Below are 25,280 nucleotides of genomic sequence, written 5' to 3' on the forward strand. Positions count from 1 at the left end.
CAAAATGGCAGCCACCAATATCAGCGTTCCTGCCTCTGAGTGCTTCTCCCCTCAGGCGCTCAGGTACAGTGTGGTTCCCAACCACCAGGGGAGACCCAGAGCCTTTCTATATCACAGAAGCTAACATGGCTATGTTTGAAGCCCTTAGGGCCAATTGGCCATGCTGGCAGGGGCTGATGGGAATTGTAGTCTATAACATCTGGAGTGCCAAAGGTTCACCACCACTGCCTTCGGGCATAGGTGTCAAACTCACGCCCCTCCAGATGTTATGGACTACAGTTCCCATCACCCCCTGCCAATATCATGCTGGCAGAGGATGATAGGAACTGTAGTGCATAACATCTTGAGGAGCGCGAGTTTGACACCTGTGCCTTAGGGCTTCCATGTGGGAAGATACCCTTTCCCTATTGGAAGAGATCAGTCTCTTCAAAGAGACCAACCTTCATAAGAGTGCCAGACCAGCCAGCCAGCCGGAAAAGCAGGGAGGAAACTCCCTGACCTACTAAGGCTGCCAAGAAAAGACACCACGTCAAAGCAACCTTGGCAATTCTCCATCCTCTTCCAATTGTGAAGTTACTTCCTCGGGGGAGGAGGGTTTCCTTTCCCAAGACGAGGTAGAAGAGGAAATGCAGGTGACTGACAAATCGCCCAGGTTCTTCAAACAGGAAGATTTGGGGTATCTGCTGAGCAAGTCCCTCATAGCCCTGAAAATCAAAAGCGTCCCAGGGGAATCAGCAGACCCTGACCTCAGCTCCGCCCACATTGGAGATGCAGAATTTTTCCCTCAGGTCTCCCCCACAGAAACTCAGGTGAAGGCAGATTGGGCCAAACCCACGGCTAACAGACAGGTCCCAAGGTTCCTAAAAATATATGTATTCTGCACCCTCGTATACCAACCACCTCATGCAGGTCCTGCTCAAAAATGCCCCCAATAGCGGCCCTACAATCCACAGGCCTCGTCTCTGAGGATGGTGAGGGCTCTATGAAGGATCACTTAGACCGCAGGGTGAATCAGTTGCTCAGAAAGGATCACAAGGCCATGGCCATCAAAGCATCCTCTACAGCACAGGTGTCAAACTTGCGGCCCTCCAGACGTTCATGAACTACAATTCCCATTTATTTTTTAAAAATCAAAAATGATTTACTACCATTGATGAAACAGAGCTGAAAGGCACAAGCAATTAAAAAACCCCCAACGAAATAGCCCAGTTAGAGGAACTGAAAGCAACAAAGTGTTTCTAGAATAATCTAAACACCTGGAGCAATTTGCATAAAGTTGCAGGACCATGACAAGCAAACAACAAAGTATAACTAACAGTCTTTAAATGGTCTTCCTCCCTTTGATTACCCTGGAAAGTTCACGTTTAGATCTGCACGTGGGGTGAGTGTGATTGATTATGTAATAATATCGCCTGAACTAACAAACCACATTGATCACTTTGCAATTATGGCTCGAACGGAAAGTGAGCACTCTCCCCTTCTTCTTAGACTAATAAACAAATCCCTTCAAAGCAAATCAGCTCAGGAAGAAGGGTCTTCCTGTCATGTCCGGCTTCGCTGGACGCAAGAAACTGAACTAAACGTCGCTCATTCTATTTCTGATGATCGGATGGCTAACTTTCTTCAACAGTTAACTGCTGCAAGGACAGCAGAGGAGGTTTGTCAAATCTATAATGAACTGGTTTCCTATCTAACCATTCAGGGTTCCAGTAATCAATCACATCATAAATTTTCACATTCAGTGAATCCCTCCACCTGGTTTGACGGAGAATGTATGAGCAGCAAGTCCCAACTCCGGAAGTTATTTCATCATTGTGAACTTAGAGGAAAAGTGTCGCTATCAAAAGAGTACCTCGCAGCTAGAAAGTCCTATCATGATCTTTTAAAGACCAAAAAGAAATTACATCTTACAAAGATTTGGAACAATCTCCATTAAGCCTTTAACTCCAGAGACAGCAAAAGCTTTTGGCGCATAATTAATTCAAGTGCCGGCGAGCCCTATACAGCCATCAGTTCTCAGATTTCAGTGGAAGCATGGAGGACACATTTTACAGCCATTTTCTGCAATCCAGAACTTTTGGATACTCCATGTGCAACTGGAGCAGCAAAGCATTTACCTGAATGGCCTCCTGTCAGCTGCGACGAGGTGATCACCCTTATATCTGACCTAAAACAAGGGAAAGCGCCAGGCCCTGATGGCCTGCCACCTGAACTCTTTAGAAGATTCCCGGAGTTCTGGGCCCCTATTTTGGCTACCCTGTTTACCAAAATTAACAACAGTGGCTGTATCCCTAAGCATTGGACTGAAGCTATCATTGTACCTCTACATAAAAAAGGCGATCCATCAAATCCATCTAACTATCGCCCCATAAGCTTGCTTTCAGTGGCTAGTAAGCTTTACGCATAGGAGTACCTTATGATACGTCTCACTGCCTGGTCCTCTTCAGTGCTAGGCCCGGAACGAATAGGATATGCCACAAGGTAAGTCCACCCTTGACCATTGTCTGGTTTTAAACCATTTGGCGGAGAAATATTGCCACCCAAAGGGTGGGAAACTCCCTTCTTGACTTTCCTAGATTTGAGAGAATGCGCGTTCGACTCTATCCCCAGGAATCAGCAATGGGAAAAAATTGACTGTGTTGGGAATAGACCAGAGATTACTGTTTTCTTATTAAGCCAGTTGTATTCCTCAACTACCTGTCAGGATTCGTTGTGATAAAGATGGGCCGCCTTCTTCACCTATAGTTTCTAACAGAAGGGGAGTCAAGCAGGGGTTGTATTCTTGCTCCTCTCCTGTTCAATCTTTTATTTAAAAGCATTGCTTGCTCCTCATTTTATCTCAGACTGAAAGTCAACGCACCCATTTTGGGACAAAGACCCACATGTGCACTTCTCTATGCAGATGACACTGTGTTACTGTCACCACGGTCCAAAGGTGGGCCTTAAAGAACTACTTCAAGCCTTTGCGACGTACTGTACAAACAGTGCCCTGTCGATTAATTATAACAAATCCAAAGTGCTGATCTTTTTGAATTCAAAAAAACTCAGCCGCGTGGAAAATAATGATACATTGATTGAACAGGTCCATTCATACAGATATTTAGGAATCACCTTCCATCATTCCTTAACCTGGACCTCTCATATCCACCAGACTCTCAATGCAAGTAAAATCAAAGTGCTGGCAATATCCAGATTTTTTCACACCAGAGGCGGACAATTTTTTCCTACGCCGCAATGGAAGTTTTTTCAGTTAAAACTACCTTACAATTGCTTTACGGAGCTCCAATCTGGGGAGCAAAAACCGCTGAGAAATTAGAGAGTGTTCAATCTTTGTTTCTTAAAATTAGTTTATTGGGTCTTCCAAACTCAGTCGCGTATCAAGTTCTTTGTTTAGAAGCCGGAGCCAAGACAATTTTTTTCACGGGTTTGGCTCTCTTTGTTTTAAATACTGTAACCGCCTTCATTATAGAGCCACTCCCGGGCAGTCTCACATATTTTCTGTTAAGCGACCGCTTCCACTCCACCTGGCACGCCAAAATTATCAAGCAAATAAACAACATAGGTGTATCTTTTGACCAACTCCTACTGATGAATGAAAGACAGGCTTTCGGAGTTTTGAAACAAGCGATACTCTTGACATTGAAGGGCAGCTTCTCTCCTAGCTGGAGCCTGCAGAACTTGTTCTCCCACATTTTATGGCATTTCACCACCATTGCCGGGTTTTATGGCTAAATATATGAGTAATTTAATCAATCCACATCTCCGCAGATATTTTATGCTTGCTCGGCTAAATGTGTTCCCGACTGCCCAAACAAGAGGCAGATATCATGGCATCCCACAGGAGAACAGGACTTGTTCCTGTGCATCGGGCCTACCCGAAACAACTGAACACGTGCTCCTTCATTGCAAAGATTTGGCAGTCTATCGGTTGCTTTTTCTCGAGGCCATCTTGAAGAAATTTTCAGTGAGATCAGACAAGGAAATAGTTTCACACACCTGTAGTAGTGACTAAAAGTAATCCCCACACACTACTGAATCAGTTGCCAGGTTTTTAACAAAGGCACTTGGATCAAGAGTGAAACCTTTGTGTAAATTTTAGTCAATTGGTTTTAACATAATCTGTATTTTACCACTCTTTATATGCCATTAAAGGTTTTGTATTTGTATTTGTAAACTAACAGTCATTAACTGGCAGGAACAAAAAGTCTGAGCAATTTGCCAGACGTAAGGTGGCACCAACTAGATGCCAGTGGGAGGGATTTTCACAGACGTGTCACTGCGACCAAGAAGGTCCAGTCCTTGCAACCCAATCCAGATGGGGGCAGTGGAGCTGGGGTTCTCTGGTGGCTCCGGTAGGAAAACTGCAAAATCTTCCTGCTTCTGGGATACCCTATAGGGGAAAGGAACTTACACCATGAAAATCATGGTGCAATTTCAGGGTTGGCTGTAGTGGTGGAGTGGGCACCCTCATTGGCGTGAGCCCTGCGCTATATCCAGCGGGAGATCCCCCCCCCCCCCCCGCCGTCACGATCCCTTTCGCTTCCTGACATGCTGGCATCCCTTGCAGCAGGGACATCTGGGACATGATTTGGGTAGAGTCAAGCTTGCTCTAGTTTACATAGTGCTTTTCTGGGTGCCATTTCTTGTTCACAGCACAGCTTGACAGGATACTGGGAATGCCAGGTTTTTATACAGAAGGCAAAATAATGCAAAAGATTGGCAGGGCCCAGTCATCATGGGAACCAACGAAGATGAAAAGAAGGAAGTAAAATGTCTTTTGAGAACTTGTAATCTGCTGTCCAGCCCAGTTGAGGCATCTCCCTGTTGGGATTGAGAAGGGTATGCTGCCCTTTTCAACTGCTGCCTTCGCCTTATCGCTGCTAGAAAAGACACAGTACGGAAGAGAAATTTCCAGTGGTTGCTTCCCATGTTAGATGCCACAAACCTGGATTTGCTACTTGCCGGGCTGTAAGAGCTGCAATTCTCCCCCTTTGACAAGTGTGTTTGCGTTATTTACACATTTTTAAAAAATGCATGTTAGATTCTTCCCTTAATGCTTCAGCTGCGGGCTTTTGAGATGACCTGCATGCTTCAAATATATATTGTGTGATGAGGTTCTCGAAGCCCCGTGCTGTAACTAAGAGACTTTTTTGGAGTTTATGTCAGGTAGAGCTAGGAGGCCGTCCGATCCAGCTGATGCTGTGTAGATCACCAGTTGAGTGGCTCTGCCGATCCCTGCTGCTTGCACCCTACAGGTTTCCGCTTCGTGCCGCAAAGGCAGACTTTGCCCCACCTCTTGTCCCTACAGTGCACTGTGTTCAGCGCCGGCTGTGGGGTTTAAGCTGCTTTCCTGCACCAGGAGAATTAGGTTACGTCAACTGGGGAGACGGTATGATCTAGTAGATAAGCTCTCGGCACTGTGAGGTCAGGAGAGCTGGGTTTTATTCTCGGCGCTGACTCGCATGACCTTAGGAGAGCCGAGCTCCTTTCTCTCTTCCCTCTGCTGCCTCCTCTCCCGGGAGCGCTTCAGTTTCACTATTTGGGAAAATGAGGCTAATGCTCCTCTTAAGAGGACAGAATTATAGGCTTTTAGGTGGCTCAACCTTCTGCGTGGCTTGCTATCCTCCACACGGCCTCTGTCAGGTCTGGTGCATTCAGCTAGGAGACAGAAGCGAGAGGACTCTTATTGCCCTCTCAAAATGTTGGTCCTCCCCTTCGTCCCTGAAGTTCAGAGTGGCCGACATGGTTCGTCCTTTCTCGTTTTATCCTCAAAACAATGCTGCAAAGTAGATTAGTCTGAGAGGGCGACTAACACAGTGAGCCTCATTCCCATGTGGAGATTTGAATCCAGGTCTCCTGGTCCAACGCCAGCATTCTAATTGCTGTTCTGTACTGTACTGGGCCTGAGGTGGCAGAGCAGCCTCTTGGTGGAGGACCACTTTCAGGGATGCTCTTCTTTTTTAAAAGTTCCCTGGAAATAGAAAACCAGGATGCCAGGTGAAAGGCGGAGTAGGGAGGAAGGCAGGACACTCCTGTGCTAGTTTTCTAGGTGCAGGATGTTTTCTGTGCCAAGGAATGTGGAGAACTGGAATCGCTCATCTACTGCCTATAACACAGGTGTCAAACTCGCGGCCCTCCAGATGTTATGGACTACAGCTCCCATCATCCACTGCCAGCATGATGCTGGCAGAGGAAGGTGGGAACTGTAGTCCATAACATCTGGAGCAGGCCGGCACCTAACCACCTGTGATATAGGCTTCGGCGTCTCTAGCTACATTGCGGGCCTCTCCCACCTGTGTGAAGAAGACTCCCATCAGTCATTCTTCCACTGCAGTTAGCCACAGCCTCGTTCCTTGTCAGGCAGCCTGTGCGCGACGCAAAGATGCTCCAAAAAGCACAAAGGACTTCTCTTCTTCGCTTTCACTTCTAGAGTTCCTGGATTGGTTGTCCCCCCTTCTCCAACCCTCCTTGTTGCTAAAAGTGGCCACCGACCCGCCGCTCCCATTCAGTTCTGTCAAATTTTGCATAACGCTCTGGTTCTTGTACGCATGCCCTGCTGGAAGTATAGCAATTGTAGCTGTGTCGCCAGCAGCTGTGAGAGCAGACAGGGAAAGAAGGAAGGTGGGAGTCCAAGGTTTCATGTGTCTGTCATAGGAAACGTGCTGGCCGAAGGTCTCCTCCTTGGCTGGCCCCTGAGCTAACCTGACCTGGAAACAGTTTATAGGCTTAGGCAGAATCACATGGCCTGCTGCTGTACTAAAGAGGATTTTTTTCCCTCTTTTGCTGGTTCCCCTGATGCAGAGCTGGGCGGGGGGTGGCACATCGCTTGGGCTGCAAACGCAATTCGCATGGTGGCCCCAAATCATGAAAAAAAAATTCCACAAACAGCAGATCTCTGAAACAATTGCCATTCCCTGGGGCAGGTCACATACCCTGTGAAGGATGGGGTAAAACCCCGGGTAGCAGAGTTGCACAACTCACTGAAACTCAGTAGGAACTCAAACGCACACAGCAGCTCAGCTCCACAGAAGCGGTCCCACTTTAATTGTTCACAAAGTTGTTTGCACAGACAAAGTGCTCCGCCAGGCAGTGCGAAGACAAGTGTCTCTCAGAGCTAGGTACAGTTCAGCCTTATATACATTATACTGTCCAATCATAATGCAGCACCAATTAAGCTCAGAATGAGGCTAGGTCATGTGATAACTGTCCACTAGATTTTGCTGATCAGGCACCTGTCCACACATTTGCACTGCCCTGCAGTATCCAGTGTGTTCTCTTCAGAGCTGGCATGGTGTAGTAGTTGTTAAGAGCAATGGTCTGTAATCTGGAGAACCGAGTTCGATTCCCCTGCCTTGAAAACCCTACAGGGTTGCCATAAGTCAGCTGCGACTTGACGGCACTCGCACAATTTGATATGGAAGCTCGCCAAGCTTACATTCGATGAGGATAATTAGTAAGTAAAGCCTTTATTGGCATATGCAAGATGACGCAACAATAATTACAAAATGCACAGTGAGCTGAAACATGTTACTTCAGCTTAAAAAGCTGAATTGGCAAACATAAAAGATCAATGACTATTGTATAATATTGCTAGCAATATTAATATAATGTTGCTAACCATTTAAAAGTTAGCATCCATCTAGGCTTATATCTATAACTTTTGACAGAAATTTCATTGCATTCTTGCAAACAATGGGATCAAGGTTGTCCAAGATTAGAGGAATCTTAAAATGAGGATAATTATAATGAAGAGCATCTTGGCACAGATTCTTATGAGATTTTAAAAAGTTTTTTTTCTTTTCATTTCCTTACAAAAATACAGAAAAACAAAGAAAAAAAGACGTTTGGGAAACATTTATAGAAACCTATGTCTAGTTCTGCCACCCCCGTTAACTATATTTTTGTCTGTATGGATATTCTTCTTATGGGATTTTTTAATGGCTCTGCTGTATGAGTGGACTTGATTTCCATTCCGTATTCCCTCACTCTCATACAAACTCAAATTATTCTTCCATTTTGAGGAGTGATTATTGCATCAGCATCCGTTAAGGATCCCTTGTGTGTTGCAGAGGATTCTGGGGAAAGTTCTGATGCCATTAGTAATCGCCTCATTGGGGAATTCTGGTACCATTTGAAATCCATTGAGAACGAAATGTCTGGTTGACTGCCTTAATAAGATGTGTGTGGAGCTTTATTCTAACTTGGTTTTTTAAACGCTTTAATGCTGCCTTTGTTTTAAGCAAGGTGGGACATGCGCACTTCAGTAAACTTTTGAAAATGTTGTTTCAATAGGGTTAGTGGAACACGGGCGAAACTGGGCAGCAATAGCCAAAATGGTGGCAACCAAGAGTGAGGCCCAGTGCAAGAACTTCTATTTCAACTATAAGAGGCGGCACAACCTCGACAGCCTTCTCCAGCAGTACAAACAGAAAGTGAGTTGAGCCCTCCTTTTGACCCGTGCTCAGGTTGGGGATTTGCATGTGCGTGCTTCCCAGTGGAGAACAGGTGAGACCAGGTGTTGCGACAAAGAAGGTGAGGTGTGAATTGCAGGGCAAGAGGCAAGCACGTCAAGGTCAGAACCTGATGAAAGGATCAGGTGGATTTAAAGGGAAACAAGCTGTAGGGGGCCAGAAACCTGCAGAGCAGCTCATAAGCTGAAGAAGGACAGAAACAGGTGAGGGCAGGAAGGGAAGGGAAAGCTGGGTCTCTTTGTGGCTATGAATAAGGAATTCACAGGACAGAGACGCTGCTACAGGAGCAGGAAGTGGCAGTGACCAGTCATAGTCATGGGATGGGGCAAAGAAGAGTCAATCCAAGCCCTCCTGCCTCAAGAACAAGCTGCTGGAGCTCTGCAGAAGCTCTGTCCTGTCCCCAGAAGTGCAGGACCTCTTTGAGCTGTCAGTCATTAGTTCAAGAGCTTCCAGGCATTATTCTTAATGGAGAACCTGCAGCTTGTATTGTGGCAGGATTTTGGCTTGGTTGCCTCTGCCCGGTATTGGAAACCTTCAACTTTGTCACCTAGGGGCTTTCCCCACTGACAGAGTTGAACTGGTTTCTACCTAGGTTCGCTTCAGTGAATCCCCACTGCCACCGAGCTCAACATTGTTTTGTCTCAGTTCCCCCCCCCCAAGAACTGCGACATCCTTGTCGCAGTTATGAACTACACTTTTCTGCCGGAACAAGGATTCGATACCGCCCGAAGCTTGAGAGAGTGGGGAAGCATTGAAAGCGGCGCTCATCCGTTCAACCAATCCGCGAGAGCTGCTTTTGTGGCATGCGCCCAGAAGCAGGAGGAGAAGTAACGTGGCAGGCAGAAAGTGCATGTAACTGTAAACTGTAAAAACTGTTTTTAAAAAAAGGAACGCTCCCGTTTCCCACCATAACACAAGCACCAATCACGATCGAGGAGCAAAACAGGCACCAAGATGATCCCGCCCACTTAGCTCGGTTCCAGGGGGCCAACTCAGTTGCTGTGGGGACAGCCTGGAATCGCCATTCACTGAAGGGAACCGAGTTGACCTTAGCTCCCTTCTGTAGTGGGGAAAGCCCCTTAAAGGTGGGCAGGGAGCTGTTCCTGTTGGCAGCAGAGGATAGAACTTGCAATAATGGGTATAGGTTACAGGTAGAAAGGTACCAGCTGGACATGAAAAAAAATTACAGTGAGAGTAGTTCAGCGGTGGAATTAGCTGCATAAGGAGGTGGTGAGCTCCCCCTCCCTGGCAGCCTTCAAGTAGCGGCTGGGTGAACACCTGTTAGGGATGTTAGGCTGATCCTAGGTTGAGCAGGCAGTTGGATTACAGAGCCTGTATTGGTCCCTTCCATGATTCTATGACTCATAATGCCCCACCTATCACAAGTTAGCAGGAGATGGGGCAAGTGGGCTGACATTCTATTGTCTGGACTCAGAGATCAAGAAGGGCACACAATGTCTTCCAGCAACTGCCTTTATTCTGCTGATGTTAGAAAACACACATGTAGAAGAGGGAGATTTCTGACAGTGAGTTCTACATGTTACATGCTACAAACTTAGAGGTGTAAACTTTCCAGATTTTTAAAGCCACAAGGTGGGGGGATAAACAGAAATTCTGGAGGAAATTGAAATACTGAAAAGCACGTCCTTTGCTTTTCTTAGAAAATGTAATAATATTTTATTGCTGTAACATAAAATGCCTGATTTATAACTGAACTGGCATATAAAATTGTACTATTTTACCTATTTACGAAATTTAACTCCATAAATGCTGCATCGCACAGTCTAGATCGCTACGGCTGGTGAAGGCAGTGCTGTGCCTACTCCAGCCGGCATTCCAGAGGCATGGGGAGAGAGAAAAAAACAAAATCCCTCCCCTCTGCTGGAAATCCCTCCATGGAGGGTAGGGGCCACAGTGCAGCTATCTACAAACCTGGGGTGGAAGCCAACTAATGATGGCTGCACCCTCAAGAATGCCCTGGGCTTCCCACCCCCTACACCATAGGTGTCAAACTTGCAGCCCTCCAGATGTTATGGACTACTGTTCCCATCATCCCCTGCCAGCATGATGGGAACTGTAGTCCATAATATCTGGAGGACCGCAAGTTTGACACCTGTGCCCTACACTGGCATCCATTCTAGATGCCAGTGCAGTTCCATGGTGGTCCAAACTTCTGAGTTTGCCTGGCATGGAGCTGAGGATTGGCCGGCCATTGGCCCATTTAATCTGTGTGCTGCCAGGGCTGCCCTTTATGTGGCTACGCTGCTCACCTGTGCGCACTCAACCCTCCCCACAATCTGAATGGGGCTATTAGCCTTCTAGCAAAATTGAAAATATACCCAGTATTTGGGAGTGCTGCATATTGCTAGTGTGCTACCTTAGCGCTTGTATTTTAATTTTTTTCCATCACAGATGGAAAAAGACATGTTGAAAGTAGAAAACAGATTTCATAATAAACAAGAGTGTGAATTATTTAGGCAGAAGCTGTTTTTGTGATAGGGCTGCTAGCGTATCTGGATTTCAAGTGCAGCTTTAACACTCAAAACGCCAAGCTATTTCATAATGTATTGTCAGACATATTGTAGCATGCTGTTTCCAAAACTATTCACATTTCCGTGCAAACCTGAAATGACGGCCTGCTATTCTGTGTTCCCAGTGAACGGAAAATGTGCCTGTTGGCATAACTGTTACCATTTTTCACTTGCTCGGAGCCAAGAATGAACTTTTGTACTCTCGGAGTTAGTAAAAAAGCAGGCAGCCTGAGAAGTGGTTCCAGCTGACCGAGCAAAACTGCTTATCAGAACAATTTGGTGGTGCGCTTTAGAGTTATTAGCCATATACCCCAAAAGACGATGTGTGGCCAGACTCCTGATACTTCAAGTGCTTCAGTTGGGAGACAGTTCATGGTTGATATTGGGTGAAGTTAGGAGACTGTTTATTACAACTGATGCCGTACGCCAAGAGCCAGAATGGAGACTGCGGCCAGAACGTGCGTGTAAAGAGAGTTTAAGCAAGGCCCTTTCTCTTCTTTTTCTGCCTTTTAGTCTTCTCGAAGGCCTCGCGAGGAGCGGGAAGTGTCGCAGTGTGAAAGTGTGGCTTCAACGGTCTCTGCTCAAGAGGATGAGGATATTGAGGCATCCAATGAAGAAGAGAACCCGGAAGACAGCGAAGGTGATTTAACATGCTGAAGGGTTACGGACAGGGGTGGGCAGGTTTGTTCCTCCCCCCCCTCCAAAAAAAAAAGGGTGCTGGGAATGGTACCAGCTAACCACCAACACACAGCCCTCCAAAGTGGGCACTTCAGAAATGTATACAAATCAATCTGAGAATCTTTCTTATGTGGCAAGTTACAGGGTAGGTGGAGTTAAGGTTAATTCAGGCATGAGTCATTCAAGTGTAGAGTCACTATGTAGGGGGGGGGGGAAAGAGGGTAGAAGAGTGAAAACCTTTCATGAAACTTCAAAGTGTGATCTCCCTATGAGAAAGATCAAACAGATAGGCATGGTGATAAGTTTAAGTGGAAATTAATACTGATAAAGTTAAGAGTGTGGTAAAACACATTAAGAGTGGCCAAGCTTTTTGTAAAGTGGGTCCTGTAAAGTTGTTAGAGATTGTAGCATGTAGCTGTTTGAGCCAGAATGACCTGCAGCGTTTAATCAATTTACTGCATTTATACCCCACACTTTCCCCCATTGGGGTCTCAAAGCGGCTTACATCATTGTCTTTTCCTCCATTTTATTCTCTCAACAAGCCCATTAGATAGGTTAGGCCAGTGGTGGCGGACCTATGGCACTCCAGATGTTCATGGACTACATGATGGCGGACCTATGGCACTCCAGATGTTCATGGACTACATGGTGATGGACCTATGGCACTCCAGATGTTCATGGACTACATGGTGATGGATCTATGGCACTCCAGATGTTCGTGGACATCTGGAGTGCCATAGGTTCGCCACCATGGGCTTAGAGCAGAGGTGTCCAACTCTGCTCCCCCAGATGTTCATGGATGACAGTTCCCATCAGCACCTGCCAGCACTGGCAGGGGCTGGTAAAAATCATAGTCCATGAACATCTGGGGGAGCAGAGTTGGACACTCCTGGCTTTGAGTATGTAAGTGGTCCAAAGACATCCAGCCAGGTGCCCTCTGGCAGAGTGGAGGTTCAAACCTGTGTGTCCCAGATCCTGATCTGACACCACACCTGCACCCTTGATGTGTTCTTGTTGAGTTCTAATTCGGCACTTTTTCACTGTGTATCTTGTTGGTGTGCGAGTACTGCAAGAATGACCGGGTCAAGCCGGTGAAGGGCTTTGTGGGCCAGGACACAAGGGATGGGGAGCTGGTGAAGGGATTGGAGGAGGCTAGTTGCCTGGTCTGAATGACAAAATAAGCGAATGGTCTTCAAGGCAGATTTCTAGCTAGAGCTGCGGAGGTCAGAGAGAAATTTGTGGTAGTCAAGGCAGGATACGGCCACGGCCCAGGTCAGTTTTATCGCTAAGGAGCTGGAAGGAAGGACAGATTTTCCAAAGAGCCATGCGACTTGGCTTGTATGGTCCGGTCGCAGAAGTGCAGAATTCATCTCGATCCCTGCACAGAAGTATTAAGTGCTAAGCAGGGAACAATTTGGTATCCAATTAATGCTGCTTAATTACTTTTAGAATGCTTACTCTTGACTTAATGCCTTTTCCAGGTGCTGAAAATAGCTCGGATACCGAAAGTGCTCCCTCTCCTTCCCCGGCGGAAGCTGCCAAGTCCTTGGAAGATGCCCCGGCTGAGAGCAGCTCTTCCAGGATAACCGCAGAGGCAGCCGTTGAGCAGGAGTCGACCATTAAAGCTTCCCCAGCAGCGTCCCCTCCCTTGCCAGCTCAGAGCACAAAGCTGGCTGAAAACGAGAGCGCAGAGTTCCAGGTGAAAGAGGAGGCCACAACCGAGGGGGAGGACTCCATGGACGTGGAGAATCGGAGCCAGATGATCGATGCCAAGCCCGTGCTGAACCTGGCCGTGCATCCCAAAGTGGAGCCTGTCGAGGCCGAAGCCAGGCTCCCGGAAGACGTCCAAGTGAAAATGGAGGCCGATGCCAAAGAGAGGGACGGGTGCAAACCCAGGGAGAAACTCGAGCAGGAGGACATGGACTTCGGGCCTGCCCCACAGGCCAGTGCCCAGAGGCTGGAAGCGAATTCAGACAACGATTCGAGCGCCACCTGCAGTGCCGACGAGGAAGTGGATGGAGAACCTGACAGGCAGAGGTGAGGTGGTGCGTCCCAGCGGCCTTACCGTGTGGTCTGTCCAAGAAAGACAGTTTAGTGATTCTCATACTTTCCTGAGTTGCTGGGCTGTTGTGGCTCCTGCCTCTCAAGCATTGCTGAAAAAGCAGAGTTACTATAAGAATCCCTGTGTTAATTTTGGCCCCCAGTCCATTGCGATCAAAATCCAGTTGCCAACAATGGCAGGCCACTTTGTTACTCTCATTCACCGTGCACTGTGCGTGCATAGCTCTTTTCCATTACCTAGAACAGTGGTGGCGAACCTGTGGCACGGGTGCCAGAGGTGGCACTCATAGCCCTCTCTGGGCATGCACAGACAGAGTCGCCCCCCCCCCCCTCCCACACACACATCTAGGCTGGCCTGGGCCACTGGGTTCGATTATTAGCATTAAACCGAAGACCTAATTTTGGGGAAGAACTGAAGTTTGATCCTTTACCTGGGGCTTGCTTCTCAGTAAACCCTCCTAGGGTCATGATTCAGCAGTTGGAAGCAATGGGGCTTGCTTCTCAGTAAACCCTCCTAGGGTCATGATTCACCAGTTGGAAGCAATGGGTCTTGCTTCTCAGTAAACCCTCCTAGGGTCATGATTCACCAGTTGGAAGAGTTGCACAGTTGCTTCAAAGCAGAGCCACCGACTACCACCAAGCTTATTCTCAAGTAATGCGCGCCTTGGAGCCAACCGGTTTTTCTAAACTAAAACCTCAGTATTCAAGTTAAATTGCCGTGTTGGCACTTTGCGATAAATAAATTAGTTTTGTGTGGCAATTTGGGCACTTGGTCTCGAAAAGGTTCGCCATCACTGACCTAGAAGCTATCTTCCTTGGTCAACATTCCCCAGTGCCATCAGAGAGATACACAAGCCTTTCAGGGTACTGGGAAAAACCCCATCTTCCTTGCCATGGCCAAACAGGTACAGCGCACTGGAGCAGTCTTCGTCGGGGTCAGGCATCCTTCTCCCTCTTTTCTTTGGCTCCCTGTCTGCCTTATCCCTCTTTAGAGTCAGTCAGCTCCACCAATAGCTGCCTGAGGCTTTTCTGTGACATATAGTCAGGTGAGCCAATCGCTGACAGAAGCTTCATCCCTTCAGCCACCCCGAAAGTACTTTACTCTCCAGATGAATTGTATTCATAAAGTCAGTTTTACTCCACAGCTCTTGGCCAGGTTCTTCAGTTTACCTTTTTCAATGTTAATTTTTCTTCCAGACTCTACACAATGGACTCAAAGCCTTCCTTACTGAACCCCACGGGGCCACTGCTAGTATCATCCACCATTAAGCAAGGGCACATGGACCTACAGCAGCTCCAGCATCGAGCCGCCATAATCCCACCCATGGTATGTTCTTAGCAGGAGGAGGCACCCCACTGGTCTCTAATGCTGCATCGGCCTCAGAGGGGATGTGCAACACTCAAGGATTCAAAACAACTTCCGTAAATACTGTACTAGCCAAAGCCCTTTGCAGGAGGGCTGCTTTATGAAAGGAAGGGGGGTGAAGGGCTAAGGTCCCTTGCTGCAAAAAATAAGTGCTTTGAAAAGTTGTCCATCCAAATCCTCCTTTTCCCCGTTGGCAATTAAGAGGCAAGGTGGCACCACTTTTGGGCTCAAGGGCCCCCGGTACCAACCTGCTTAGCCCAAAGCTTTTCTTTGGAAGTTGGAACCCCAACTTCAACTCTCCACTCAGCTGTAAAAACAGCTCATTCCCTTTGAGCAAGTCATTCTTACTGTCCCTCCTGCGGTCTGTGGTGCGCTACAGCAGCCGAGACATGGTGTAGTGGTTAAGAGCAGGTGGATTCTAATCTGGAGAACCGGGTTTGATTCCCCACTCCTCCACCTGAGTGGCAGAGGCTTATCTGGTGAACCGGATTTGTTTCTGCACCATTCCTGCTGGGTGACCTTGGGCCAGTCACAGTTCTCTCTGAACTCTCTCAGCCCCACCTACCTCACAGGGTAGTGAGGGGGGGAAGGGAAAGGAGTTTGTAAGCCCCTTTAAGTCTCCTGCAGGAGAGAAAGGGGGGATATAAATCCAACTCTTCTTCTTACTGAGAACCAGGTGCGAGATCCAAGGGGTGTCTTGAAAGCCCACGCTTGCTGTTAAAAGGTCACGGTGAGATCTGAATTAGTGGTGTGGTGTGGCTGTTCTTCAGTCCTGGGGTGTTCCTCTCTTGCAGGTCTCTTCTACGTTGCAAGGGCTGCCCCAGGGGATCCCGATGAGCGGCTACACGCTCTTGCAGCAGCACATTAAAGCCATGCACAAGTCCACCATGCTAGAGGATCAGCAGCGCCAGAGGCAAGAGCAAATGGAGGTGGACTGCCGGAGGTCTGCCAGTCCCTGTGGCACATCCAAGAGTCCAAGCCTTGAGTGGGATGGTAGGTGAACTGTCCTCCTTTTGCATTCAGGAATATTCTGGGTTGCTCGTTTTTTGCACTTACGGAGGAAACAAGAGGCAACCACACACACACACACATACCAAAGGAAATCGCTCTGGTGCGAATGTGCAGATAACTCCCTCCATTGATAGGATGAAGAATCACTATGTCTACTTGTAAAGTGGGTGGCTTCAGTCAGCTACAAAATTGCAAAACTAAGAGATAGACGGCGAAATCAGGGGTTTTAACTTACCAGCCAGATTCCCGAGGCGTACAGGAGAAAAGAATCTTCTCCCCAGAAGAGGCAGGATAAGACCTGAGGCACAAGAATGTTGAGAACGGCTGAGAGCCAGTTCAAGGGGAGAGGAGAGACAAAGAAACAATACAACAGTACCACAAGGTATCTGAAACGGAGACCCTAATAACAGTGATAAAAATCCTGTGTAGTACAAAGCAAAGGCTCTGTAATACAGTGATAGTTCACTAAGCTAACTGGAACCTGCATGTGTACCTGTCTCCAACCAAACTTTTGTACATTTTGGAAGCACAGACATATGGGATTTATGTTCCACTAACCTTGAAGCCTTTTTGAGAGTGGTACACATCTTGGTTCTGGTTAGCTTAGTGGACTTTCATTGTATTATCCAGAACCTTTGCAAAGCTCTGCAGGGCTTGAGAAAGCTGGTTGGGTTCTCTCCCCCTTCCGTTTGGCCGCTTTCAGCATTCTGCAGCGGTTTCAGTTCTCATCTGGCCTGTTTTTCTTTTGGTTAATTTGATAAGTTATTTTTTTTCCTATGTACTGAGGAATTCCCCAAATGCGTCGAGACTCTGGCCTCATCTGTGGATGGAAGCACGCCAGTTTATTGTTAGACATAGTTATGCACATTAAAATAATCGTTTAAGATCATAAGGATGAGCCTAGTGGATCAGATCAAAGATATTCTTGCCCTGCATTCTTTCAAATAACAGAGTGCCCCAGGGAAGCTGGCAACTTGATATGGTAGTGGTAATGATCCTATACTCAGCAGTGTACTTCCTCTGAATACGGAGGCTCACCTTAGCCATTGTGGCTTTTAGCTGTGGTTAGACTTATCCTCCTGCCTGTATCTGACTTGTTCAGTCATCTGAACTAGTGACGGTGATCACAATATCTGGTGGCAATGAGTTCCATCATCTGATAACACATTTGTGTGGAACTTTTTTTTCCAATTTGCTGGATTTTCCTGCCACTTGGCTTTAAGAGACAACCTCCAAGTTGCAAGTAGCTTGATTTTCTTTTTGAGCACAAGAGAACAATTTCACTATGTTCCCTTTGTTTATGTACTATGTCCATGGCTGCCTCTCATTCTAGCACCTTCCGCTTCCACAGGGAAACCAGTTGCCTACATGCCTTACGCTGAAGTGAAGCGTGCCATGGAACAAGAAGCACAGATGCAGAATACGGTGGTGAGATCCGCCTCACCCTATCGCCTGTCTCCGCAAGGGGTCAGCAAGGCCTCTCCACAGCCAGACATGAATGCAGCTCGCTACAGCGTTCCGCCAGGTATCTTGTTTCCCACAGAATATAGTTGCTTCAATTGCTGTTCAGTTTAGAGATTTGTTTTCTCAAGCTTTAGTCGTGCATGTGGTGTGGCAATTTTTTTTCTAAATTGGAACTCACAAAATGTACACTTTTGGTTGAAATGAAGGCTACCATCATAGGCTACAATACTGCTCACTTTTACTGGGAAGTGAGTCTCAGTAAATTGGTTGAGATTTAATTTTCAGTAAATGTTCCTCAGATGGGGTTGCAAGTATACTTGCATATATTTTTGGCATAATTCCCCGCCCAATTGTTTTGAGTGATTTCAGGCAGTTTGTATATATGTTGGGGTCTGTTACTCCAGTCATCAGTCGAGACTCAAGAAGGTTTCAAGAGCTTTAATGGAACTGTATCAGCCCAAAGGCTCAGATAGTCGAAGCTAAAGTTTGGCTCTCTGACCTCTGGTATATACCTGTGAGTTACAGAAAAGGTTCAACCCAAATTCCCCCCACCCTCGCAGTCCCATAATATCAGCATGTAGAACGATGGTGAGAATAGAAGCATTGTTTGGGACAGACAGTTCACTCCTTCAGGAAGGCAGATAAGGATGAATGGCCAAAGTCTATTGACTAGTTATATGCAAGCGGGGGGTGGGGGGGAAGGGTACCCTTGAGCAACGATAATGACTAGGGCCGCTAGGCCATTTACAGCTGATTGTGAACGTGTGAAATGCCAGGCCCACGATGGTGTGGACATGACAATGTAAGCTTTTCGGAAGTGGGGAGTTCAAGGGATTTGCTTTTGCCCATGAGGGGTAGAAACTTGAAAAATTTAAAGCAGGGGCTCTCCCAAGATTCCATAAAAACGAGCAGATCCCAGTTTAGTGGAAAATCCTCTGTGTGCAGATTTAGCAGAGCCCTGTAGTGAGCCAGCGTGGTGTAATGGCCAATAGTGGCAGACTCTAATCTGGAGAACCGGGTTTGATTCCCCACTCCTCCACATGAGCAGTGGACGCTAATCTGGTGCACCAGGTTTGTTTCCCCACTGTAACACATGAAGCCTGCTGGATGACCTTGGGTTAGTCACAGTTCTCTCATAACTCTCTCAGCCCCACCTGCCTCTCAAGGTGTCTGTTGTGGGGAGGGGAAGGCAATTGCAAGCCGCTTGTAATTGTAAGGTAGAGAAAAAGTGAGGTATAAATATTACCTCTTCTGTTTATTTTTTGATGCTGAAGTCTGTTGAAATTCTCTTTGCTGTGTGAACATATGTTTTCATTATCATTGCTGCTTGTAATTGTCAACTTTTAAATATTTACTGTATTTTAAAAATCAGATAGAGTATAAATATTCTGTATGTAGCCTGAAACATCTTATTTTCTTTCCCTCACTCCTTAGTTCTCCAGCCAGCTCCTCATCAAGTAATAACCAGCCTACCTGAAGGGGTCCGGCCTCCAACAACGCGGCCCACCAGACCGCCACCCCCACTGATTCCATCTTCCAAAACAGTGATGCCATCAGAGAAACCGTCTTTCATTATGGGAGGTTCTATTTCACAGGTAAGGGGGAAATGGCTGCACAATAGCTTTAAAGTTTTTGTAGTTCAGACTATAAGACTGGGAGACGACTATGATGTATGATTAGTAAGTTTGGGTACTGCTTCTTGGATTCTTTGAGGCTCCCCGAACTGGTAAATCCAAACCATAAAATAAAATATCATAGGGCTGGATCCTACCATTTTATTGCATCGCGGTGGTGTTGTGCAAGGTGTTTTCCTTTGGCACAAGGTGTTTTGTGTCAGTGAAAGGTGGTTTGCACAAGTGGATTGTGAAGGCACTGGCAAAATGCAATGATCAAATCCAGTCCATACATTTGTGTACCAAATCACCATAAGGACAGAGTTGTTTATCCACCAATTGAATTATCAAATGGCCTTCTGAAATAGGGCCATCTGTAGGATGGTGTGACCTGTCTGAAGAGATGACATTGATCTTTTCTCCAGGGGAAGGGAGTTCCCGATACACTGGGACAACAGCTGAGAAGGCCCCTCTGAGAGTCCCTCAGAACTGAAACCTGGGTCCTGACATCTCTATGTTGGATGGGTAGACAGGGCTGGTCCTTTGACTTCAACTTTTTCTTTCCCTTTTAACATCTTGGGAGCTGTAATTAGATCTACCGTTAGTTTGTTAGTTTTAAATCCTGGACGCCAAGTGGAATGCTGTAGTTTCATGTTTTAAATATGTATATTTATATTGATTATTTATTGTTATTATTGTTTCTGGAATATTATTTTGTTGTTCACCGCCCAGAGCCCTCAGGGGATGGGGCGATATACAAATGTAATTATAAATAAATAAATAAAATAAATAAAACTTAGGTCCTGTCAGCCAAAACTTGGAACCAGAGGGGGGCTTGCTGATATGAAGATTCCCCAGGGTGCACAGTAGACTCGGGGTGGGTGGCGGTGGCACTGGAATGCTGAATCTGAATACTAGCACTGTGATCCAATTTTATGTGGTAGTGCACGTAAGCTGTGGCACTAATATTACACTTTTTTTTTCTTCTAGGGGACACCTGGAACTTACTTAACGTCCCACAGTCAGTCGTCTTATAGCCAAGACCCACCAAAGCCTTCTGTGGGTTCCATATCTCTAGGCCTGCCGCGACAACAGGAGTCTGCCAAATCAGGTAAGAACCTCCTAGAGAGCAGCATGTGCAAACAGCCGAGATCCTGTGCTCACACTACTTTTGTCCCCATATTCTGACAGTAATGGTCAGAAAGGCAGACGGAGACCCTTTGAATCCCCACTCTGCCACAGAGTGGCCTTGGACCAGTCACTTTCTTGTAGCCTAACCTCACAGGGTTGTTGCGATGACAAAATGGAAGCAAGGAGAACTATTTTGTAAGAACACTTTGTGTTCTCGTTGGACGTAGAAGCCGAGTACAGATTTCTGAACAAATAAATAACTTTCCACGGAGGAAGATGACAGAGATGCGCCGTCTTCGTAACATTTTTGGGGAAGAGAACCTGAAGGAGTTTTAAAAAAAAAACCCTTTGCATATGTTTTGATAAATGCATTGACCCAAATCTCTTCTGTCTTTTTGATAAAAGTTTTCAGCAGGGTTACGTTCGAATGCAGGGGTCTGCAACCTGCGGCTCTCCAGATGTTCTCCAATTGGCCATGGTGGCAGGGGCTGATGGGATTTGTAGTCCATGAACATCTGGAGAGCCGCAGGTTGCAGACCCCTGTTCTAATGCATAGGTGTCAGACTCGCGCCCCTCCAGATGTTATGGACTACAGTTCCCATCATCCCCCACCAGCATCATTCTGGCAGCGGATGATGGGAGCTGTAGTCCATAACATCTGGAGGGGCGTGAGTTTGACACCTGTGTCTAATGCTAGTAAAACATATTTATTGATGAAGATGCATTTAGCTCCTCTAGCCAACGGTTTTTCAGATTCTCTCAGAATCTCCTCCTTTCTTACTCTGAGAACAAAAAGAACTCTCTTGGTAGGCACTGAAAGACAGATAATTGTGGGGGGTGTAGATAGGGTTACCAACTCCAGGTTGGAAAATTTCCCAGAGGTTTGGGGGTGGAACTTGGGGAGGGGAAGGACTTCCATGGGTCATGATGCCATAGAGTCCCCCTTCCAGAGCCACCGTTTTCTGAAAAGGAGCTGATCTCTGAAGTCTGGAGATCAGTTGTAATTCTGGTCTCCATTTCCTGTCTAGAGATCTCCATTTCCTGTCTAGAGATCGGCAGCCCTCAGTAAGAAAGAGTCAAAGCGGGAGGGGGTTGCATGAATGCAGATGTGTATACTTCAAGCTTTAGTGTGAGCTCTATCATTGTTAGTTATCTGAGGACCACATTGGGGTTTTGGGGCACTTCTGAGGGCCCGACCCCTTCAGTTTGCTGCCACTAACGCCTGAGCCCCAACGCTTTCTTCCCTTGTTAAAAACCAGCTCTGCGTGGCTGCCAGTGTGTGGACTTCAGTTGTGGGCACCCATGCAAGGCGTAGATGGTATCTGGGATGGTCTCCCCTCCCAACTTGTTTCCTTTTCTTCCTTAAAGCATCCATGCCGTACATCAAGCAGGAAGAATTCTCTCCCAGGAGCCAGAACTCTCAACCTGAGGGCCTGTTGGTCAGAGCCCAGCATGAAGGTGTGGTTCGAGGTCAGTAGCCCAAAATCAGTTTGTTCAGCAAAAAGTTTTGTCAGGGAGCTGAATGGCATTCTCTTTGCTCTAGAAGGCTGGAAGGGGCTCTACTCAAGATGGTGGGAGGTGCTATGTGTGTGTTTGTGAACTCTCAGACCGCCAAAAATCTTCTCATCAGAAATATTGTCTTTGGCAAAAGCACCCAGAAACATACAAGTGCCTCTTCATTATTTTTAAGACAGTGAATAGATTACTTCCATTTGGTTTCACAATTCGAAACCAGGTCCCCTGGTCTGCTGTTAGCATATTAAAGGAGAAAACAGAGAGAGGGTTTTTTTTAAATGGCTTTTTGGAGGAAGGGAAAGGCAAGGGGAGATCGGTTTGTTATTTTTATCTTGTTGATGTTCTACTGTTTTTGCATGTTTGCAGTTTGCTGTTGTTTCGTTAGTTACCTTGAGACCAGACAAAAATGTTTTAAGTCAATAAACACACTTCTGTAAACACAGTTTTTAATGATAGTCAGTTGAGGCATCTGCTACATGGGGGAGAGGGGGGTGTAGACACCTATCATGTGCTTACTAGGGCACTTGGAAAGATGAGCTGGGCAGACCTGTGAAGTTTTTCTCGGCTTGCCCAAATGGCTGACCCCTCTAGAGAATGAGACCAGGTTGAGATTGGGTGGCCAGCCCTGCAGCTGAAATGTACAGTAGCCTTTCAGGGCAGAGTCTGGGGAATATGGGAGGGTCACAGACACCCTGACATCACTTCCTTTTTGTCATGCGGGAGTGACCTTACAGAGTTTGCAATGCTCTAGGAATCCTCCTAATTTCTGCAGTAATGATCGTCACAGAAAAATTCCTAGAGCAATGAGGATGCTGAACGGGAGTGGGGTCAAAGTATTTGACTCTCCCCTGCATTTTTCTCCCTCTGCTCAAAGGATTGAACACAGCTGATGGGGGTGGGAGGGAGAGGTGGTCTTCTGTAGGCAGGCCAGCTGGCAAGCCTAGTTGAGATGTATAACAGGGTTTGGGCTCAGTGTATTGTTGCTGAGCTATTCATGGGGCACTCTGGACCCCTCCTCATTGCTGTCATTGGAATTGCCAGTATTATCTATATATGCATTCTACACACAGCAGAAAGCCAGCATGGTGTAATGGTCTGAGTCTTGGTGTTGCAGACCTGGGTTCAAATTCCTCCTCCACCAGGAAGCTTATTGGGTGATCCCAGTTCTATTCTCTCAACTTAACCTGTCTCACAGGGTTGGTGAGAGGATGGAACGGGGGCAAGGGAGAACCATGTGCAGTGTGTGAGCTGCTTGATAAAATAGTCATCCTCATCTTGAAAACGTAATTGTTGTTAAAGGGATGGGAGGTGGGGGGGGGGCGCGGATGAATACATTCCTACCAAGGATGATAACTTTATCACGTAACAGGAACAATTGGCATGAGTGGTTGTGGTGGGTTTTCCGGGCTGTGTGGCCGTGGTCTGGTGGATCTGGTTCCTAACATGTGGCTGGCATCTTCAGAGGTGTATCACAGAGGGAAGTCTGTTACATACTGTGAACAGTGTGTAACAGTGTGTAACAGTTGGGTGCTGTGTGGTTTCCAGGCTGTATCGCCGTGTTCTAGCAGCATTCTCTCCTGACGTTTCGCCTGCATCTGTGGCTTCAGAGGATCCTCTGAAGATGCCAGCCACAGATGGTGCAGTAAGCGATCAGGGAGAGAATCTTTCTTTAAGCCGACTTCCCTTACAGCCCGGAAACCACACAACACCAAATCGATTCCGGAAACCCAGATGGCGCTTGACAATTCAGTGTGTAACAAACTTCCCTCTGTGATATACCTCTGAAGATGCCAGCCACAGATGCAGGCGAAACGTTAGGAACAAGATCCATTAGAACTCTGAAATGGCCACAACAGCCCGGAAAGCCCTTCCACAACTCCAATTGAATCAACCGACCATGAAAGCCTTCAACACATCAATTTGAGGGTCCAGTTTATTTGCAAGTCAGCATACTTGAGGGAAGGGGTGTCACTGCATTTTAACTGGCCCGGTCCATTTTATACCTTCAATCCAAAGATGCGGTAACACGAAAGCAACATCCAAGAAAGGAAAACATAATAACCCGAGGGACTCCATCCAGCAAAGTTTCTGTTGAAACGATGGCTTCCCTGCGAGGCTCCATCACTCAGGTATTGCATCCTGTGTTGTGACGCTGATACTTCAAAAGAACACAACCTCCCTTCAGGTTCTCATAAGAACATAAGAACAAGCCAGCTGGATCAGACCAGAGTCACATCTAGTCCAGCTCTCTGCTACTCGCATGAGTAATACCAGAGTGCCTTTGAAGAGACTCCACATAGCCCAGGATGTGAAAGCGATGGCCTTTCTCCTTTTCTGTACAGCCATCGAAAGGCTGTTTCTCCTTTCCCCGTCGTGGTTGCCTCTTGTCGTCAGCTCGCTGTTGCTGTCCACATCTTTTTCAGCTTCAGCTCCATAGCGCCTTGATTAGATAGAAAGGCATAAGATAAATCTTGGAACTAAAGGCACAGTAATGGCAAATAATGTGTTTGAATCCATCGCTGGACTCCACTTTACTTTTAGTGGTTCCCCATACGATTGCATGCATATAAAAACCGAGCTTATCAGAGAAAAAAAGAATCTGGCATAACCTTTTCTTTGGCCTTGCTAGTTTCCTGCATGCCAGAAATTCCTTGTATTGCGGGAGTGTTCAGATGTGCCGTTCCCCTACCTCCATTCTGAAATGGTACAGCCCAGGCAAAGTCCATCATAAAATCACACAGCTTTGCTCACAATAGCCGTACAATGCCTTTTATGTGCTCTCTCTGTACTCGAGAGCATCGACATTCACTCGTATTTCCAACTTCCTGTATCTCAGTTGCTCTGAATACCTAAATGCATTCTACCTCCAAAGCTGTATCTCCTCTTTTAGAATCTTCTCTAGTGATGCACTCCAAGATGGTAATGTCCCTTCTTAGATCCATGCTGGTTTAGTCCCGAGGTACATCTAGTCCCCACAGTTAGCTAACCAGATTCTTCCAGGTAGTATACAAGCAGGAGCAAAGGGTTCTGTGTTGTCTCTTCTGTGTTGTCCCCAACATTTAATAATGTTGTATTTTAATGGGGTAGGGCAGTGGTGGCGAACCTTTGGCACTCCAGATGTTATGGACTACAATTCCCATCAGCCCTGCCGAATGATGGTAGGGCCATGCTGGCAGGGGAACTGATAAGGTAATTACTGCTTTATCTAGAGTCTCAAAGGTCCTCCCTACTAGTAAACCAGGGATTTATTTTTTTATTAGAGCACATTACTAATTCTATATTTACTGGATTTTAACCTGTTATTGTTCTCTATTATATGTTGTCCACCACCCTGAGACCCTTAGGGAGGAAGGTCCTATAAACCAATGTATGTGTATGTATGTATGTGTAGCCTTATGTAGTAGCCTTGTAGCAGCAGCAGCCTTAATGGCAACGCTGC

General features: G+C 46.7%; 1 protein-coding gene across 1 annotated transcript in view; it reads left to right on the top strand.

The window, feature by feature from the left end:
* NCOR1 (nuclear receptor corepressor 1) overlaps positions 1-25,280 on the top strand; it is a 154,224-nt gene that overhangs the window by 84,955 nt on the left and 43,989 nt on the right. The window contains 10 exon segments of the mRNA XM_048518672.1: positions 8,293-8,432; positions 11,516-11,642; positions 13,162-13,717; positions 14,939-15,068; positions 15,902-16,100; positions 17,470-17,643; positions 19,017-19,177; positions 20,186-20,306; positions 21,695-21,818; positions 23,886-23,970. Coding sequence (XP_048374629.1) covers positions 8,293-8,432; positions 11,516-11,642; positions 13,162-13,717; positions 14,939-15,068; positions 15,902-16,100; positions 17,470-17,643; positions 19,017-19,177; positions 20,186-20,306; positions 21,695-21,818; positions 23,886-23,970 — 1,817 coding nt within the window.

Source organism: Sphaerodactylus townsendi, linkage group LG16 (assembly GCF_021028975.2).
Source record: "Sphaerodactylus townsendi isolate TG3544 linkage group LG16, MPM_Stown_v2.3, whole genome shotgun sequence".
In the NCBI taxonomy this organism is placed as follows: domain Eukaryota; kingdom Metazoa; phylum Chordata; class Lepidosauria; order Squamata; family Sphaerodactylidae; genus Sphaerodactylus; species Sphaerodactylus townsendi.